Source organism: Acartia tonsa, chromosome 5 (assembly GCF_053477335.1).
Source record: "Acartia tonsa isolate MP-2025a chromosome 5, ASM5347733v1, whole genome shotgun sequence".
Taxonomy (NCBI): Eukaryota; Metazoa; Arthropoda; class Copepoda; order Calanoida; family Acartiidae; genus Acartia; species Acartia tonsa.
In genome coordinates this window covers 42,014,812-42,036,745 of record NC_137264.1, presented here as the reverse complement: position 1 = coordinate 42,036,745, position 21,934 = coordinate 42,014,812, and the positions used below count along the sequence as shown (strand labels likewise).

General features: G+C 31.1%; 1 protein-coding gene and 1 long non-coding RNA gene across 2 annotated transcripts in view; one reads left to right on the top strand and one right to left on the bottom strand.

The window, feature by feature from the left end:
* Positions 1-443: 443 nt before the first annotated feature.
* Positions 444-21,934, top strand: part of LOC145319538 (agrin-like) — a 55,596-nt gene continuing 34,105 nt past the window's right edge. Inside the window, exons 1-6 of the mRNA XM_080161723.1 lie at positions 444-678; positions 5,155-5,244; positions 10,130-10,227; positions 13,266-13,456; positions 14,835-14,900; positions 19,381-19,488. Of these exons, the coding sequence (XP_080017849.1) occupies positions 640-678; positions 5,155-5,244; positions 10,130-10,227; positions 13,266-13,456; positions 14,835-14,900; positions 19,381-19,488 (592 nt within the window). The 5' untranslated portion in view covers positions 444-639. The remainder of the gene's footprint in view (positions 679-5,154; positions 5,245-10,129; positions 10,228-13,265; positions 13,457-14,834; positions 14,901-19,380; positions 19,489-21,934) is intronic.
* LOC145319567 (uncharacterized) lies at positions 5,048-8,663 on the bottom strand. The gene is made up of 3 exons (XR_013879949.1): positions 8,489-8,663; positions 6,039-6,169; positions 5,048-5,209 (listed from the first exon to the last, which is right to left on the bottom strand). It is a non-coding gene; the product is annotated as an uncharacterized LOC145319567 (long non-coding RNA).

The window sequence follows — 21,934 nt, the reverse complement described above, 5'->3', positions numbered from 1 at the left end:
TGAAATGTGTGGGCACTCAACCACATCCAATCAAATTCTATAAAATTCGTTAAACCGACTAATAAGAAAACGTTATTTTAAAACTTCGGGGACTAGTATAATAAACAGCCCAATGTCCCCTCCCTCCCTGATTTGGGCTACACAGAGATCTTAAGTTTCATCTTGGGAACCAACAAAAGTTGATAGCTAGACAAATTATCTTCCTCCTACCCCCCCCCCCCCCAAACATTAAGCCTAAAATTATGCCTTACCGTTCCGTAATTGTGCGCGCTAAACCTGATTTGAACCCGAATTCTAATGCGCACAGACAGGTTGCCCAAATTTTAAATTGTGCGCATTTCCCCATTTTTCCAACCTGCCCCCCAAAATTTAAGGCATATCAACAAAGAAGGAAAAATACGGTTTCGGCTTTAAAAATTGAAAACGAATAATATGACTTAGTTAGTTAGTTTTGTCTTAATTGGCTGATAGATCAGATGTAATATGAGATATTATCATATCCTATAATAAAATTGATATAAAAAACGAATGTTAAAATGATATCAGTTTGATAAAGTGAACTAAAGTAAAATAAAATAAGTGATATTTTAGTTACAAAGATAATGTGTTAAGTGATAAAACAAACTAAGTTTTTTAAAAATGAAAAATAAAAATTCATATTATAGTCCGTCACTAAAGGTAAGGAAAATTTTAAATAAATCTAAAATAATGTTTTAAACTACTCATATATATTTATTACCATTTATAAAACAAATTTGAAACTATAATGTTTAAGAATTCTATTACTTATCTAAAGAAAATTGAACTAAGATTATATTTAAGACCACTTCAATATTTTTCTTTCAAGCAATAAGCATTAGAATGTTTAAAATATTGATATGATTGACTGTATTTTTGTTGTTAAAATATTTCAAATATTTATTGTATGTTAATTTAAACATTTTTCCACGAATAATAAAATAAAAATCATAAAATTATTACTAGTTTAGTCGGCCCGGACCTTTGGCCCCTATGATCCAACTAAACTTTTATTGATATTATAATTTTTCTTTTGATATTCGCGAAAAACTGTTTATGATTTGATGCGATAAATAACTATTACAGTTTTATAGATAACTGTTTTTCTTCGTTTTTTACTTTCTTTATGATTAATTTGTAAAATTGGATATTTTATTACTTGGATCTTTACCATTTTCATATTCTCTAAAAATCTACTTGCAGCTGGCTAAAACAACGATAGCCCCCATCCACCCCCTTCACCCCATCCCCTCCTCACCTACTGGATGAGCGAACTGACCCATAAGTGAGTTCCTTGATAGCAACCTAAATTTTTAAAAATTTACCCCCTGTTATGTTATTCAATTCATTCTATATCCATTTTTGCAAATGTAATTTATCTCATCCCTTAAGATCCCTAAATTCCATGACAAATAAGTTCATTTTTTTAAAATTTATCTATTGACGTTTAGTGTGATTGGAATGCAGTAATTCCTGGTTATTTATGCCTTAGGTTTATTTACAGCATTAAGAATAGTCTGTAATGTAAATAATATTATTAATAAAGACGTAATGTAAGTACTTTTTTTTACAGGAATCTGCTGTCGCTACAATGGACTATAATGTTTAATTTCATTATGTCTGCGAAATGGATTGGAAATTTCGTATTATAGCCTGTTTTCTATTAATATTTAATAAAAAATAATAATATCCGCAGTAAGTTGTCTATAATAAGATGCGATGTAGAATTATCGTATTTTGATTATGCTGGAATAATCTGGCAATGTGTGATTAATGGTAAAACTTGAAATTTCTCTCTCCCTTTCGTGGACGAAAAAGGTAGAAACTTTAAATTTTGCCATGTGATCACTACATTGGCAGAATCACTTGGAAACCCATTCCCGTTTGTGCAATATTAAGAAATGCGATTTATATCATATCTTCAGCGAAATAAATGATGTACAAATATGATTTACACATTAACGTTTTAATTACGATAAACAAAATTACCATTTCAATAGATAACAATTTTGGACACTGCTGGTTTGAACTATATCCAAGATATAATTAAAGTTCATTAGGTTATAAAGTTACTGCAAATTATAAAAAAACTGGCAGTTATTGTATTTAATATAGTTAGCTGTTAAACTTACTTACGACCATACATCACTTTTAGAGTGTTTACTCTACTTTTTCTTTTATACTCTCTTCTTATAGACTATTCAGTTCCAAAAACCTGACTATGACTTATCAGAATTATTTCGTCTAATGTAATGTTAGAGTACTTATTGTTTATTAGATTAAAATAAAAGATAATTTATATTAGATAAATCTTAATTTTAAGGAAACAATAATAAAGTTCCTATCAAACTGCTGGCTAGTCTCAGGGATCTAAAGGGATAAGATATTGGCTGATAATTGATGTACATCCCAAATGATGATACACACATTACCCTATCTGTAGATTTCAATAAGTGGTTGAAACGTTTAGACTTCTAACTTAAAGATCCAACCAATCAAAATTCATTAAAAGTCCACAAAGTTGTTAAGCCAACAATATAAAACTTTAATGACTAGTGTAATAAACAGCCTAATGTCTCCTCCCTGTATTAAATTGCTGGTTATCCTACGTGTATTGTGAATTCAGTGATTTCAATCTATCTTGATTTATTTAATATTTATTATGATTGTTTTAAAGGGGATGACTTCACACAAATAACTTTACTTATACTGATAGCAAAAGATAGGGCTTTAAAAGCAAGCAAGGAAGAATGTATTATAAGATGGAATGAGGATAACTTTTTCTCACAAACTTTACTGTTAGCACAATTTACCATAAAACTACTTAATTCCATCGGATTAAATTACAGTTTAGTAACTAATTTTATAGATTTTGTTTTAGAATATAAGGACAATACAAAGTATTTTAGCTGTTAGATAACGTCCGATCTCCATTGTTTTAAAAAAAGTAATATGAAATCAATATAAATCAAAATATAACATTATGTTTTAACATGTATATATATAAATATGTTTATAATATGTAATATTATCATATTTGATTTGTCTATGATTTGTCTAATAAGAAGAATAAATCATTTAAAACACATCTTGATTCCTTGAATGTAATATTTGTGTTAAATTAAATTTAAGTTTGAATGCATGTTCATGTTTTCATACAAGTTTGTAATACAAAACAAATTTGCTATTAATTAAATATTGGAATTTGGAACACTGGAATTATCAGAATCTCTCCTCTAATTATTGATTTAGAGAAAAAATGAAACTACATATGTATACTTTTTTAAAACTAAGATTTGAAATTTGTATGACAGTGGGCAAGGTATTTAATGTATTTTTTAATGTATGGTAATTTATAGTAAAACAAGGATGACAACATCCATTAAAATGAAGCTCTGGAACGGTATGACAGACGAACATTAACTCATGTAGAATAAGAATATATAAGTTTTGACAAAATTCTACGTAAATTTGTTGTAAAATTTCTTAAATAGAGAATTCTGTTTAAGGACATACTTACATTTTTAGGACTTGATTAAAGAGATACTTCGCTCATAATATTGTACCTTATTGTAATTGGAATCAGTAATCCAAAAATCAGATCAATCAGATGATTTTTTCACATAAAAAATTGTTGTTAAAAAAGTAAAAAACGATTATAGTGTTGCTACGCTTTCTAAATCTACTACAGGAATCATCATGCAAAGTTTGAAATCGATAGGAAAATTCTAACATGTATAAATAAACAAAAAAGCTATACATTACGGACGGACTGACGGACAGACTGACGTACGGACTGACCGACCCTAATCATAGAAAAGCCTCGTTTTTAAAACAAGTCAGAAGTTGAAATAAAACGAATTGGATAATTATAACCATTATTTTGATATAGCGTCTTATTCTCTGCAACAAATAACTAATTCGGCTGTAAATTCTATGTACTAGGCGGATAAAAACAAATGACCAATGAAAGTCTAGATGAACAATCTCAAAGTTAAACCAATAGGAACAGTCCGACCATACTATTGATTAACGTGTACACATTTTAGTACAGAATGGAATTTTATCATAATAATTAATCAGCTATATGTAAATAGTTATATTTCCTACAGAAACGATATCGTCTGAAAATTTCTTCGCTAGCATTATTGCATTGAATCATAGGTGACTAAATATAAATAATAAACATAAATTTCTATTCAAGTTGGATAGGCACTTGTGTTTTATTAGCCATCTAGGGTAATAAGTCTATTTGTACCAAAATTGCAATCTAAGAGTTTGTACAGGGTGTTTCAAGAGAAATGTCTTTTTTTTAAATTATGAATTATGCATAGAAAAAAATAATTATATGTTAAGCATTTTATTTTAAAAAATTATATAAAATGGTTTACTTATAATTGTTTTTATTTTTGCATAATTCAGTTAAAAAAGACAAATCACTTGAAACACCCTGTATGACTCTTGCTGTAAGAACTATTGAATGGGTTATCAGGGCTTGAATCAAAGTTATTAAGCGCTTATCAAATATTTTAGTATTGTTGTTATAGTAACATTGTTTATTTCAATTATCAAAGTAGCGCAGCTATTCTATAGTTATGGTATTAAAGTACGAACGTCCAACCGACACGTCGGTCGCTGAAAGAGCCTTGCGAATAATTTTATTTTTTCAATAATTAATAGTTTTTAAAATTGTATCCGTAATAATTTATTCTTTAATTTTTTACCAATACAAGCCGTTTGATAATTATATCTAATCTTACAACAAGATATTTTACATTAATGCTTGGAGACCGATTAATATCCGCTGAATCAGAACCGGGTGTCTGCCAGACCGAAAAGAAATCGGGGCTAACAAAACTGGCTTTAATATTATAATATTTTATTTTGATATCCGCGGAAAGCTGCGATAGATAACTATTATTGTTTTTTTATTAAAATGTTTGTTCGTTTCATCCGCTTTTCTTATGGAAATAATCATCCTTGTTTTCTCAATTTTTAAAGAGTTAGTAATAAGAGCTAACAAATAAGCAATGGGTATTAAAATCAAATTAAAATATTTTGTATATAATTTTGAAGTAATACATTAATAAGTTTAACATGAACATATTATAAACAACAGCATTTTTTTGTGTTCAGACGTCCACATTGACCCGGTCCCGAACCTACATAGTTGTACCAAGAGATGTGCCACCTGAAAATTTTATTACAGTCAAAGAAACTAGAAAGGTAAATTTTGTTAAAAAGTAAGAGGATGTTAATCTGTTTTTATGTGTATCAGTAGAATAAAATCTTGCCAACCGCTGGATAGATATGGTTCTTCGTTACAGTGAAGCAACTTATAGGTCCAGTGAAGGTTTATTTTTATTTTTTTTTGGGGGGGGGAGGGGGGTGGATAACACCATCATCATAGTCCTAAGATTAAACCCCCACCAAAATTTTTCTTTTCACTTTTTCTACTTAAAATTGGCATTGAAAGTGTAGGTCACCCTAAAAACCTACAAATAAAACTTGCTGAGCTGTAAAACGGATTTAAAAACCAAAGCAATTTTAACAACCGCAGTGATTATCAAAAACTATTATAAATTGTTTTGGTGTTAACAAAACTCTAAAGACTTACTTCTAACTAAATAAATATATATGAATTCTATGCTACATTTTTTACAGGGTTAGGGGTAAAAATAAATATACAAAACGAAATTTGTTGACCAATAGAAAAACATAAAATGTTTAAAATCAAAAGATCTACATAATTAAAATAAATTATTCATTGATTTTAAAAATTTTCTGGACTAAATCAGCTAATACCAACAACGAAATTAATTTGAAAAAAAGTCACAAAAGCTGTACATGATTTTCAGCTGCCGTAGGGGAGGGGGGGGGGCAACACATAGTAGTATTGAGGACCTTTCCTCTGGCCCCAAATATTATTTTTGATTTATTTGGATTGTTGGTTATACCTTATTCCTGCAGACATAGTTGTCCAATGTCCTATTAATAAAAATCTTAAAAATTGAACTTACTTTTGTATTTATATGTGGTTGATAACTGTGACCCATTGATGATGACACCATTTACCATATTTGTACTGTCAACTATATGAGGGGAGAGATACCATTTATTTCCATATTTGTGCTCTGTTATATCGTCACTCCTAAATATCATAATAGACATCATATTCATGACTTAGTTTTATAAAGTTCGAAAGAATAATAATATGAGGAGTGGTAGTATAGGGCAATTTTTTATCTGGGAATTCTTCTGCTTACATTTAAATATAACAAGGATGACAACATCCATAAGTAGCGAAGCACAAAAATTGTGGATGGGAATACGTACAAGTAGAAAAAAAGAGTAATCTTTAAAATAAAGAAAATATTTTTTCTTAAAAAAAACATAAGTCTTAATTTTCTTATCCCTGTATTTCAGTAATCAATTGTTAAATATCCCTCTATTCCTGAGTATATATAAACACATCTGTGATATGATACTATCCCTCTATTCCTGAGTATATATAAACACATCTGTGATATGATACTATCCCTCTATTCCTGAGTATATATAAACACATCTGTGGTATGATACTATCCCTCTATTCCTGAGTATATATAAACACATCTGTGATATGATACTATCCCTCTATTCCTGAGTATATATAAACACATCTGTGATATGATACTATCCCTCTATTCCTGAGTATATATAAACACATCTGTGATATGATACTATCCCTCTATTCCTGAGTATATATAAACACATCTGTGATATGATACTATCCCTCTATTCCTGAGTATATATAAACACATCTGTGATATGATACTATCCCTCTATTCCTGAGTATATATAAACACATGTGTGATATGATAACCTTGAAACTTGTAGTTCCTAGTTAACTATATCTATCTTATCCTAAATGAATGAATTACTTGCATTTTAAATTTTATGCTAAATTAAATGAAGCGCAGGTGCTATATAATTAGTTAAAGTCGCGGTAAAGTCCGACTTACTTTAGAAGAAAGTTGAATTTGAATGATAATGTATAAGACAATGGAAAATAAATTAATGCACACTCAGAAGCATGTTAGTGGAAAAGTTTAGACATTTCTGTTTTGTAAAGTTAAAACTAAAAACAGATTTAGTTAAAGTCTCCCAAGTTAAAAATCCAACAAATGGGGGAACGTGTGTATAAACCAATGAAATATCATCTAGCATAGCTAATAAAACGATTTAAAATAAATCTTATCTTATTCTGAAATTAAAGCAGCATAAAACAAAAATGAAACAGCCTAAGTAAATTTGCCTAAATATACCATTTCATCAGAGAAACCTTCAATTGCTGAAACATATCTCATATTGTAGACTTGCAATTCTGTTTCTTTTAAAGCGTTACAGACGGACAGAAAGACAATTATTCAGACAGGCAGACAAAGTGAGTTATATAGTTGATGCATAACTTAAAAGCAAGTAGGTAATGATTTAATATAACTCGTATTACAAGATAGCACAAGTTAACAAAATGGATTTATTATTACTTGGATCTTACACCAGATTATCATGTACTCTAATAAAGTGAAACTTGTAGCTGGCTTAGATAACGATCCCCCACATCCAGCCCTTTTACCCCAACCCCTCCCCTCCTACTGGATGAACAAACTGACAATAAGTGATGTCCCTGTTAACAACCTAAATTGACGACAATTTCCCCCCTGTCATAATATCCACGTATATTGTACATCCAATGTTAGCAAAAACTTGAAGAATGTGCAAATTACAAATGTCTTAGATAAACCATATTTAGAGAAACTATTTACAAATGATTTATAGACAACAATTAACAGCGGATACGTTTTAGAAAACCAATTAAAATGCTTTCATAATGTGTAATTTAGTACATCTATATTATAACTAATATTTTATTTAGCGCAACCACTCTTTAGAAAGTAAGTCCAAAAACATAAAAACGCTTGCAGAAGAGGTTAGACTTGTTGAATAATATCGGAAAAACACTATATTGTTACTGTATTACAGTTATGTTTTCAATTTTATTAATGATAAACATTAAATTATTTTCCAGGGATAAAACAATGGCTTATAAATTGATAAACACCCCCATTTATAATACACAAAATTACCCTTTCTTTAGATTACTTTAGTTGTTGAAACGTTTAAACACTCACCAACTTAACGCACCAACCAATCAAAAAGCAATAAAAGTTCCAAAGTTTTTATAAATCTTTAGTGACTAGTGTAATAAACAGCCCAATGTCATCTCCCTCTTTAATTTTTTCCCTAAGCCGCGCCTCTTATGGACAAAAGGCATTTCCTTTTCAACCACTTTTAAATTGAGATATAATCTATTCCCAATAGCAAATTAAGATATTTTTTAAAAAAGGAGGATCGAGTCAAATAGTAGAAAAGGTATTGAAACAGATAATCGCTGTTTGCGTTTAAATATTAAAATTTAAACATTTACCTATTTAATCATCCGTTGAGCAGCCCAATCGTTGAAGATCTTTTTTATCTCTTTTCCACAACTTCAAGACATTAAGTAAGATCCAGATGTATAAAAATACAATTCCAAGAATGAAAACACGAAAAAACCACAGCAAATCCTCCCTCATTTTGTTTTATAAATTTTTAAAGATAATTTCGAAGATTTTCCACCAAAATTTTTAAAAGATTTTTTTTGGATTTGTGTTTATGACACAATTAACTAATCCTAAAAGTTTTTTTAAAGCCCACTTTTAGCACCATCCAAAATGGGAAGCTAAGGATTAAATAAATGGACTTTTAACCTACAGCAAACTAAAATTTGGAAAAATGTTATGAAAAATTGTATCCAGTAAAATCTCATTACGGCTGGTCCGATCATTCAAAATTTACAGGAAAGATAACATTGCTATATACAGGGCAGGTTCTGTGCTATTTACAATATTAAGAACTTTTCTCCAGCATTTCATGGCAAACATGTGTGGTGAGGTGTGTTTATTTGTTGTGAGTAAAATTCTATTATTCTTTAAGATAGGACTTTTTGCCTCTCATTTACAGTTGGGGGGATAATTATATTTTTCTTCTCTTTAATAAATTTATTCAAGAATGAAGGTGTTGGGGAAAAACAGTGCTTTATAGTATACTTTTTGTGAAAACATCATAGCAAATAGGGACGTTCAATGGGGAGGGAGTATAGGGGGATAACCCCCCCCCCCCCGAAAAAAAAAAAGTATTTACAATCCCCCCCTCTAAATAAAATGCTTAAACGTTCTTGATAGCAATCCTCTCTTTTTCAATTTCAATAGAAATCTTTTTTTAATGTAAAAGAAACAATTGCCGATGCCGGACTAATTGAGGGGCAAATAACACCATTTATGGGCAGAAATTACACCAGCCTATACTCTTAACAATACCTAAGTTTTGTTGCGTAGCTTCTCTATAAGCTACAAGGTTTGTCTGTCAAAACTAGTTTCTCCATTGTTGAATACTAGCCACTGCACCCTTAGCATATTAAGGCTCTACATTCAAAGGGGTAAGTAACGACTTGAAAATAGCCTAAAAGCATATCTCAATTGAATGGTGCTTTACTACTTATGGATGTTGTCATCCTTGTTCTTTTTATGACCATAGAGCAAAACATTTTTAAAATATTGAATTATTATCTGAAAATTTGATAAAAAGTGTTTAGTTGGCACGTTTTTGTATATTTATTGACTAGTAGATTTTACTTTTTAAAACGTGAATACAAATTTAACACTTTTAAATCACATAAGGTTAATTAACTCTATAAATTGTAAAAACAAGCTGATAATCCAGTTATTTATCGCATCGTATTATAAACAGCTTTCCGTGGAGAAGAAATGTAAAATTTTACTATTAAAATCAGTTTTGTTAGTTCCGAGATGCAGAAGACACGGGCTAATAAACAAGTTTTAATATTATTAATGTACATTTTTATATTCGTAGAAAACTGTATATATGATACGAAACATGTTTTTTCAGTGTGGCTGAGAACCGGTTCTTATCCACCGGAAATTAATTGGTTTCTAAGCTACACTGGAAAAATATAGAAAACGAAGCGAGTCATTTAAAGTACTTGGTTTAAACATTCTTTGTTTTTCAGGTTCGAAAAGTTGGATTTTTACGTTGCTGCCTGCCACCACTTCTACTGGTTATTCTGGTTCTGTGCCTGCTGGCTGGCATAGGATTTCTTGTATACAGGTAAGGTTCTAGGATCATTGAGGTATAGGAATACAGGGAGGGAGGGGACACTGGGCTGTTTATTCTAATAGTCCGCAAAGTCTTACAATAATGTTTTCTTTTTCTTTGGCATAACAACCTTGGGGACTTTTATTTAATTTTGATTGAGTGGTCAATTTAGCTGAGTGTCCAAACCTCTGAACCGATATAGTTCTCTTTTCTAGTGAAACTTCTTATAGGTGCAGAGAGGATGTATGACCTTTTTAATAGTATTTTGTCGCATCGTATTATCGATAGCTTTCAGTGGATATTAAATAAAAAATTATAAGATTTTTAAAAGTTTTGTTAGCCCTGGTATAAATCTTGTGGTTTTTTTATTATTCGTGGAAAACTGTTTGTGTTACGATGCTATACATGCTTTTTCAGTATGGCTAGAAATCGTTTTCTAATCCGGCGAATATTAATCGGTTTAGAAGCCATACTGGAATTATAAATATACCTAAATAACATCCGCTTTTTTTTTTTTTTTTTTGTTAAAATGATTTATTTTTATAAAAAAATCATACATAATGAAATAAGTAAAATACGAAATAAAAATTAGATATGTGTTAGTAGGTTAAGGGTTAGCTGTTATACATATAAAATATCAATAACTAACATAAAGACTAACTACACAATTTAATTAATAATGTTTAAATTGGTTTGGTGTTTCAGTTTGTTAGAGTTGGTTGGTTTGATTGATAGCAAGCAGTTTGGGCAGGAGTAGATTATGGAGTTGGGGGGTCCCAGTTTCAGCTTACTAGGCTCTTTTGGGGTCTTGCAAAATTGATGAAAAGTCAAAATCGTAAGGCAGTCCTATAATAATAAAGACTGCAAAGGTTCTTGTCAAAGATTTCTTAAAATTCACAAAAAGTGACCTGCCCCTTGACATATGCAGGTAAAAATAACCCCATGATATGGGGGAGAATGCACCAGAATAAAAGGGAAATGTATTTCCATTATCACACACAATAAATAGAATAGTAATAAAACACAGACATCACGCGGGAAAAAGAGGTAGAACAGGTGTAGCTGAAGGGGTGATGACAGGAGTTGGAGGGGAGGGAGGTAGGTGAAACTGTTGTTGATAAGGCGGGATTACTAGCGGCCATCTCGTCTCGGCTTGGTTTCAGATTTCAAAACAATATTTCCAGCACAAAAAATGGATATATAATAACCGAAAAAAACTTGAAGCGGGAAAAAAGTAGGCAGACAGAAAACTGATTCTTCTCCAGTGATGGTAGAAATCGTCTGTGTCCGATTACCAACAATATCTTCACAGCACCTATCGGAAAACAACGAAGATTTTGTTATCAAACAATTAACAAAGAATGTTGACACAAATAATGTGTGCAGCGGTTAGAGTAGCACACATGATGTGTGTTACCCGCCCCGCGTCCCAGCGCATACTGAATAGCATCCGCTTAAAGAAGAAATTTATGCTATCATTAATATTTGACGTTTAGAAAGAAATTAATTATTATTGTTTCTTTAATTAATCATAAAATAGATAATTTTAAAAGGCTTGGCTGGCTAAATAAACATTCGCCAAAAAAATTGCAATGATTATTAATTCGATTATTTAATGTTTCTAAAAGCAAAGATTTTTTATAATTAGACATTAATTTTGTACATCCAAACCAATTTTCGATTATTAAAAGAAAAAAATATTTATGTTCTATTCTCAATTGGAGAGAAATCGAAGAAAAGTAGCTTTAATCCATTCCATGACCTGAAACCATCCCGGAACCTATCTAAAGCTTCATGAAATGAAGATATCATTCCTTTTAGTGGTTGGCGAGGTATACAATACACACGTTAGACAGATAGACATCATGTTAATCTTATATAAGGATATTTTTAAAAAATTGATAAATTAACGAAGTCTAATATAAAATTGTATTATTGTTAAAAAGTGGTTTCTTAATTGCGTGGGTTGATTGAGAAAGTGAGAAAAATATTTACAGCAGTATAAACAATCCTATAGTATAAAGTAGTAAGTTCTTTTTGTCTGTAGCGAAGGATCTCGCTTACCGCCGAACTGATATGGGTCGCGTTTACAGTGAAGCTACTCATAGGTCCAGGGAAGCTATTTTTTTGGAGAGTTTTGAAATTGAAAAGGCGTGCTTGAATGCCCGCCTAGGTTTCTCGAGATGTAGCCGCTAGTATTTTACAAAGCAACATAAACACATAAAATCGGATAATAAACCATACTTCTTACAATTTTTTTTGTGTTAAGTTTTGCTTAATTAGCACGGAAATTTGTACAAAAAGAATGGTTGTTTTATCCTTTTACAAAAGTAACAGACTTGTTTTCGGTGTGTCTGTCTGTGTGTAGAGAATGATCTCGGTAACCACTGAATCGACATGGATTTCAGTGTGGGTTCGTATAGTTTCTGGGAAAGTTTACTACTTACAACTTACTATCGTATACATATTATATATAAATTTAAAAAGGATATAGTTAAATAGATAAAAATATAGCGGTATACAGGTAGACTAAGAAGATATATAATTGGATATTTAGATAAATGTTGATAGATAAATAGATAGTTTTAAAAATGTTGTTGGATGGTCAAAAATAAAAATGATGTAACATTTATCTACTTAGAAACTCAGTTAAGCATAAAGTAAACTTCTCAAAACTATTCAAAATAAACGAAGTATAGGATTGCTAATATTTCTCCATAAATAAGTAAATAAGTTTTACTTTTGAATTTTATGGACGTTTTTATAAAAATCAGGACAGTTTATACAAAGACAGTGCAGCAATTATGTTATACTTTTGTTAAAAAAACATATATTTACCTAAAATAAAGATCAGAGGCGTGCAGAGGATTTGAAAACGTCGCAACCGAAAATTATGACTCTCCCCTTAAATCTAACTCTTTTGCCTTGGCTGTATTAGGGCGTGATTTAGGTGGACGTAGACACTATTGTGTTTAGAGGGATGTAAGCAACTTACCTACTATAGTATAGAGTAGCTTCGCTGTTAAAAAATATAATATTTATTTTTTTAGATATAAAACACCCGTAGAGGAAAGTAGCGCAGCGACATGGCCAGCTGATCAAGGAAATGGACGTATAGACCTGGCAGACGGACATCTTCAATGGGCAGGTCAGGAGGAAGGTGGACATGAAATGGAATCGTCCGTTTACAAGAGGATTCAGGAGGAAAGTGTCAAGAGTCTGAATGATGGACATAGTAACGGTAAGTAGATTTTTTTCTACTAGCGGCCGCGAAAGTTTCGCTGTTTAGTAATTTTCGTTTTTTTTTTATACTTGTCAGTGGAGGTTAGTTGGGGGGAGGGCTTTAGTAGAGTGAGGGGTTTATATGTTGTATTTGTTTAAAGAATTTTTATGCAAATTGATTTTTTTTTGATGACAAAAGAGTGTGGAATGTAGTTTTAAATATTTTAAAAGCATTTTAGTGAAATTTCTTTTGAGTATGTATTACTTATCAAAAAAAACCTTAGTAAAGAAAATTATAAAGTATATATCTAATTACTAATACATCTCGAAAAAGGTATTTTTTTATCAAAAGTATTTGAAATTTGACAACTTTACATACAAATTATACATGAAGGTTATTGCAGAAAATTTGTTTGTTTTTGGTCAAAAAGTTTAGGACAAGAACAGTTTCGTCCAAAAAAGGGCAGCAATAACAAATTGAGAATATTTAAGTTAATTAATTTGAGAAGCGTCGCTTATAGTATTGTACCTTTTTTTCCTAAGAATCATTATTACAAAAATCAAATGAATAGGATAATTATTTCATGCAAAGAATTTGTTTAAAAAAGAAAATTTTTTTAATGGGATGTACTTTCTGGTTACTAATTTAGAGTTGCTACGCATCCTAAGTCGTACCTAATTAATATAGGAGTCATTATTCAAAGGTTAAAATCAATAGAACATTTAACATATCAAATTAAAAAAAAGAGCTAACTGACCCGGACGGACGGACCGACCATATTTAAAGAAAAGCTTCGCTTTTAAAAAATGAAAGGAAAAAGGAAATGTTTGAGGAACTTAAGCCCTTAAAAGGAAATAGGCGAGTGACAGCTTTTTTTAAGGGAGGCCGTGAGGAAATTTTCAAATGTCATTCCTTTATTCATTTTCATTAGGAAAAATCAAGTCGTCAAAAATATCTTTGTTGTAAAGTAATAGGATGTCTCTTCGTAAGTTTGCCAGTCTTCTTATCTTCTGCTGAACCTTCTGTACTTTCGTTTTGTGGAAAGCTTTTATTGGTTATTTTTTTGCATATTTTTTTGCGAATGAATCAATAACCCAAATTAAAAAGGTATTGAAAGCAAATAATAACAAAAATAATAATTTTTACCATTTAAAGAAAAAATCATTTATCACTTCATGTGACAAAAAGCATTAACATGTCTACAGAAACGTAAATAGGAAAAATTAAAGGCGCGTGACACTTTATCTTCAGAATTTGCAACTTTAGGGCAAGCCTAATAGTTTCCTAAGATTAGGCCTATTGTTTTGCAGAGGCAACCGCCATCCACAAAGCAAAAGATTTATATTGCCTGTATGATCCCTATGAAACGATTAGATGACTTTATTGCTTTATTTAGAATGTCCTGAAAGCCACTGGGGCCAGAAAATAGATGGATGCCAGCCTTGTCTCTGCTCTTTACTAGGTAAAGTAGATTTTCAAGAGAGAGAGAGGGGACAATGGGCTGTTTTACAAGTGCCCAAAGTTTTATAATAAGGTTTTCTTATTCGTTGGCTCAACAACCTTGGATAATTTTGATTGGTTGTTTCATTAAGTTGAGAATTCAAAAGTTTCAGCCAGTAATTTTGATCTACAGAAGGGGTAATTTTGTGTATCATCATTGGGAATGGACATCAATTTATCGGTCATTGTGTTATCCCTTTATATTCCTAATATTTCCAGTATGGCTCCGAATCCGATTCATTTCCCCTGGATGAAAACCGACTCTGATCCATACTTAAAAACCATTTATCGTATCGTTTATAAATTCTGTTTTGTTGACCCAGGCTTACGACCACAAGGGGCCAACATATTTTTGAAATCATCCAATAATTTTTCATCTTGTTTATAATATATGCAATAAATAATTACTAACTATCAAATTATATTATTTGCGGATAAAATAAAGGTATAAAAAGCGGATAAAAACAAAAAATTAATTTCCTCGTATTCATTCGAATCCGGTGGATAGGAACCGGTTCTCATCCATACGAAAAAAACTATGTCTAGCATCGTTTTTTATCCAGCTTTCTACGAATATAAAAATGTACAATCATAAGATTAAAACCGTTTTTTTAGCCGGTGCCTTCGGCACTTTGGGGCTAAAAAAACTAGTTTTAATCTCATTATTGTACATTCTATATCCGCGGAAAGCCGTTTATAATACGTAGGCACCCCCAAAATTTTTTTCATTTTACCCCCCCATTCAAAATTTACCCCTACCCTGGGGGTGCCGTAGGCACCCTCAACCATTAAGGAGGGGGTATTTACCCCCCCCAAACAATTTTGGGGGGGTAAATACCCACCCAAAAATAAAAAATCTCTAATAAAAATTTTTTTTGCATTTTTAATACTATATATTTAATAAAATTTAAATTACCCCCCCCAAAATTTACCCCCGGGGTAAACTAAATTTACCCCTGCCAACAGATTTCAGGGGGGGTAATTACCCCCCCCAAGCAAATTTTACCCCCGGGGTAAAAATTTTGGGGGGGGGGTAAAAAAAATTTGCCCCCCCCTAAAAAAATTTTACCCCCCCCAAAATAAAAAGCTTGGACACCCCTAGACAGGGGTATACAAAAATTGTCAATTAAAGAAGTCATTCGCCCCTAAATTTAAAAATGAACTAACCAATCCATTTCAAAATTATTTTTTTTATCCTATTCTATGTTTCTGGTTTTGTAAAGGTGCCAAAATAGTTTTTCTAAGATGATGGTGTGAATATAGGCCTAGGTTTTATTTTTACTTCTTGCCTCATAATAACACATCCGCTCGTCGTCGGGAAGGTGATAGGTTCGAATCTCGGTCCGACACCGCGTCATAACTAAAGACGTTAAAAATGGTTCCCACTGCTACCATGTCAGATGCGCGAAGTAAATAGTTAGAGTGGGGGGAATGCCTTGGCCCAAAACAGGCGTAACTCGCTACCATGCACAGTTGGGACTTCTCAGACAAAGGTCGTGCATCTCAGAGAGTTGGTTGTCTGATGGGTGAATGGACGCTTTACAACGCCTTCATAAGTATTGCATATATGTTTCAAGGTGCGTGAAGGTCTAGTACCCGAAGCGACACCTAAGATTAAAACTAGTTTTTTTAGCCCCGAGTTGCCGAAGGCACGGGCTAAAAAAACTGGTTTAAATCTTATGATTGTACATTTCTATATTCGTAGAAAGCTGGATATAATACGATGCTAGACCTAGTTTTTTCGTATGGATGAGAACCGGTTTTTATCCACCGGATTTGAATAAATACGAGAAAAAAAGATATGGTGTTTTTTAAGATTTGAAATGCTCTTGCAAAAATGTATTCTGATCCTTTTAAAAATCATAACTTTTTCAATGTTTTTGATAATGAATAAAAAGGAGGTTTGTTTTTAAAAATTCAATTTTTCCAACATCTTTAACTTTAAAAAAACTGTCAATTTTTGACGGTTGTTGAACATAAGGAAACTATCTAAATTGGTTAATTAAAATGCTAGGGTCAGGGCTAACCTAAACAACCCTTGCTGCTGACATTCAAAATTGATTTAGTGTATTGTATTCCTATTCTTGTGTTATGCTATAGGAGAAGGTGGGAGCGACTCTACTCTGTAATTACAATTTTGTCCGTAATTCTAATTTATTTAGTTGATTCAATACTTACAGTAAGAATAAATTTTTTATTATAAGCTTTTCCAGTGAATTTATAAATAATTAGAAAATAAAGAGGGGGATGGGTTGTGTTCTTTGTTGATTACTTTAGTTTAGGTTAGGTTATATTAGGTACTTTTAAGCCCTTTTGGATTAGAGCTCAACCTTTTCAAATTTATTTTAAAAATAGGGGGGGGGGGGGGGGGGGGAGGATTTTAGTGCTGGATAAGAATATGTAAAAATTACTTATCGCAGAGAAAAAAATCGTTTAAATTGTGTTGTGTAGATGAATAATAAAGCTAGATATGAAAATGTTTGTGCTAGTTGTGTATGGTTGTATTGATTACTATTCAGCAAAAGTAACAACGCCCGTCGTAAACTATTGGCAGCCCATGAAATTGAACCATGTATGACTTGGAGGGCTAACAATGCCGCATATTGTCATATCCGCGTTTCATATTAAACAAAACATAAAACTCTATCATATATAGTAGTAAGTTTTTTTGTTTGTCCGTTAAAATCTGACAAACAACTTAATCAAATGAGTTCCTCCTTTAAGGTAATCTTCACATAGCTCAGGGGATAGTTTTAGGCTATTTTATTTTTTTTATATATTTATTTTAAGACTATGTTTCTGCCCTTTCCCTCACCATTGAAATACACAGGCCCTTGTTGTAAGGGGCGCAGTTGCTTGTTTTAAAAAGAGGATGTCATCCGACATAACTTATGGACTATCGAAGTTCCGGTTCTTATGATTCGATTGTTTAGAACCTAAAGTGACATTGATAGCTAACCGTATGACTTGTGTACAGGGATAGATAAACAAGTAAATACATGTGGAAAATGTTTGACCCTCTATACCCCAAATAACCTACCCTAACCTAAAGAAATGCATTACCTAAATACATTAGATATAACGCCCCCACCCCCCCTCATCATTTTTTAATTATTTCAAAATCATGGAGAGGTTGGGGTTCTTTGCCCTTTGAGTGAAACTGCCACAGATAATAATGCAATTAAATATTTAAAAGATTACTTGAAATTTTATACCCAATGTCTAATTTTTTGTCAATTGCCTAATCTACTTATCGCTGAAATTATAAGTGTGAGATTGTTTGACACCTGGCCCCTAATTTTCATTCTTAGGGGGTCTTTAAATAGAAATATCGAATAATTAGACACAGTTTTATTGACACTACCTGTTTAAACAAGCAGGAAGTTTATTATTTGAAATGCTAATTGTTTATTCATTTTTCAGTTTAGATAAAGGCCTTTATGTTTAAAAAGTTGTTATACAAAGAAATTAGCATAAATAGGCCTTCACTAGATCTTTAAAAAAAGTGTTCAAACAATCTTGAGTAACTTTTTTTATAATTTGCGTAAAAAATGAATAACTGTTTTATAAGTTCTTAACTTTCTTTGGCTTTTGTTCATTTAAAGTATCATCTAAAGGGCTTTGTCGTTTTGGTGGGGATACCTAACTATCCCAACAAATATTTAACATATGTCTAGAAACTATTTGAAGCTTCCTTGAAAAGTACTATTAATTCTCACTGGAAAGAGAAGCAGACTTTTCTATAAACATTTTTCTACCTCTAGCGGTTGCGACCCTAGCATCTAGAGGAGGCTTAAAAAAATCGTAGGTTGGCACTTGACAAGATCTCAAGGGACAACAGAAAACCTTACTACTTTAAATTTTGGGAATAATATTTATGTTGCTTTATATGAATACAATAATCTTTGTTTATATGTGCCTTAATATACATTATACATACATTAGTGTTATACTTCCTAGCGCCAAAAACATGAAACACACATCACCTTTTAACAAATTCATATATTCAATTTTCTTCCGTGAATAGAATACGAATTAACGAAGCAAGAATGATATATTTCAATGTGGTCCAACTTTTTTTTAGTTTTTAAAAATCTGAATATAGTAAAACATTTTATAGGAATAATTATATTCAAAGAAAGTCATAAATTTGTTTCATAAGTTCTTTTACCTTCAACAGTGAATAGGCTTTTAATAAAATATGCCAAATTTAAAGAAAAATATTAAGGGGAAAGTGTTTTTTTTACCAGAGATCTTAAGGGAGGAGATAAATTGATGTATAAAAACAATATCCTGTAGATTTTAAATTATTAGTAGAAAAATTTTGTTACTAATAGTTTGAACTTAATTAAAGTTTTTTTTTTGGCCAACAAAGAGAGAACGTGTATAAATTGAAGTCCAATGTTCCCTCCCTACCTGACTTTAATATAGATATTTTTTAGGATCCTTGGACAAAGAATGTAACAAATCTACGGGACAGTGCAGATGTAGAGATGGATTTACAGGACATAAATGTAATATCTGCCCTAGTGGAAACGTACAGAAATATGGTAAGTATATGATTCAAGTAGCGCAGCTACATTAGTATACGTATTTGGTTGTATGTACGTCTATACAGTGCAGTCTGTCCGCTATGTTTACTATCTCTTTATCCCTCAGATGAAGTAGTATAATGCAGAATGAGAGGGGACAAAGGACTGTTTATTTCACTAGTCCCCAAAGTTTTATAATAATGTTTTCTTATTCGTTGAAATGAATGATTTGTTAGTTCATTAGGTTGAGTATCCAAACGTTTCAACCACTAATTTTAATCTACAGAAGGGGTAATTTTGTGTATCATCATTGGGATGTACTTCAATATATCGGTCATTGTCTTATCCCTTTAGATCCCTGAGTAAAATGTGTGGGTGTAGAGAAATTATAACCCAATCAAGTGGACAATTTCATTGATGACAATGCTCACATTTACAAATTTTGTACAGTAATGTTTTTAAAAATTTGTGAAATCCCATGATAGTAAGTTTCTTGATTTTCTATCTTTTATTCAAATGGAAATAGAATACGTGGATATTGTGAGAGATTCTTGCGCATACACTGTTAAAAATATAAAAAAAATTTAGCATCAGATAATACTATATATTCATTTCATTACTGTATAGCATCATCCCATACGTTCTAACAAAAAAACCTCATTTCGATATAAGGAAGATTCCAATACTGTATTGAGTATTACTTAGTGTTCTATGGAGTAATATGTATTACTAAATAAAGAATGTGCATTTTATAGTATTATCTAATACTCTCTATGGAATAAAATTCAATACGCTAGAAGGAAGTTTTTAATACTCTGGTTCGTAATTTTTGTTACTCTGTGGGGTAAGAATTAATACTAAAAACGTAATATCTCTGTATAGTAATAGTTATTACGGTATATAGTACTACATGGTGTTATATATTCATTTTGTTAATACAGCACACTTACAGGTCCAGGTCTAATACAACCCCAGCTTATCAATTGATACTAAATGAAAAATTATTTTTTACAGTGTACCCTGACAAAATGTTTCTCCTAGCAAGCTGATTTAAGGGTACCCTTAATCCTCCCCTCATGACTTTACCCTATCCGCTCCCCTTACCATGGAGGAACATATTGACTGTATATTAGCAGCCTAAATTGAAGGCAAAATTTCTCTTGTCACAATATTCACGTATTTTATATCCTTTAGTATCGAGGCTTTTATAAAAGTGTTGAAAAATCACGAAAAAAATAATATTTGGGAAGATAGAGACAAACAAGCACAATTTTCATTCTTAAAAAAACAATGAAAATATTCTCATAATTACCAAAAAATATTTTCTATACGAACCAAACAATACAAATCTTACAAATGTAGGCTCAAGTCCAAAATTCAATATCTAGGACACTTTTTACACTGAGGGGCGAGGCTTCTACTTTCATTTCAATTATAGTCAACATTTTTGGCTATTATTTACATACTTGGGTTTTTAGATAATATTTCATTATATTAAAAATAAATCTCTTCTTAAGATGTATATAAATTTAGTTTAGGTTTGATTTTCAAAAGCATATTTTTCAATATAAGTTTTATCTGTTTTGTATTAGTAAAAAACGTTTATGAATTTTAGAAAATAATTTATCAAAGCTTATAAACCTCAAACATAAGATACATGCAAAAAAAATGGATTAAAGATAATTTTTTTAATCCCACGACTTAAATAATGTTAAAATCATTACTGACGAACACAAATAAATTAAGAATCAAACACCGTTTGGAAAATTAGCACTTTTCAATTATTTTATAAGAATGTCCTTCTAGGGTTTTGCTTACTCCTCTAAAAAATAGTCAAAAACCTTCCCAAGGCCTTTACAAATTTTCATTACAGCTCTATCAGATCACCTGTTTCTCTTTGGAGGGTGGTGGTACACTCCCCCAAAATAATTATAAACCTTTCCTGGATCTTTGAGAGGCTATACCGTGAAGTAGAACCAGAACAGATCCTGTTACTTTTATATTATGGATATATAATTATGTACTGTGCTATTTTTTTGATAAGTGTCTTTAATTCAAAACAATAGTAATCAAAAAGTTCGGCTGCTAAAAAAGAACTTTGGAATTATTTATTTTGGTTGCAACTTTAAAACAAGTTTTTGAATCAAGTATTTTTCATTCACTTTTTTTCAGCCCTACTTTAAATGTTAAGATATGTCAAGATTAGATCTATTAGGCTTAAATTTATTATTAGAATATCGTTAGTTTTTATTTTGTTGCCTTTAAATCAATTTGCATTTCTAGTTGCTTTCAATTTATTTTAAACAAATATGTGCATAAGTATTATATAAAACAAGGATGACAACATCCATAAAAGCGAAGCTCTCAAACGGTAGGACAAACGAACATTAACACTTGTATAGTGTCAGATCTTAATAAGTAGAACATAAATGATAAGGTCTAAACAAAATTGTACGTAAATTTG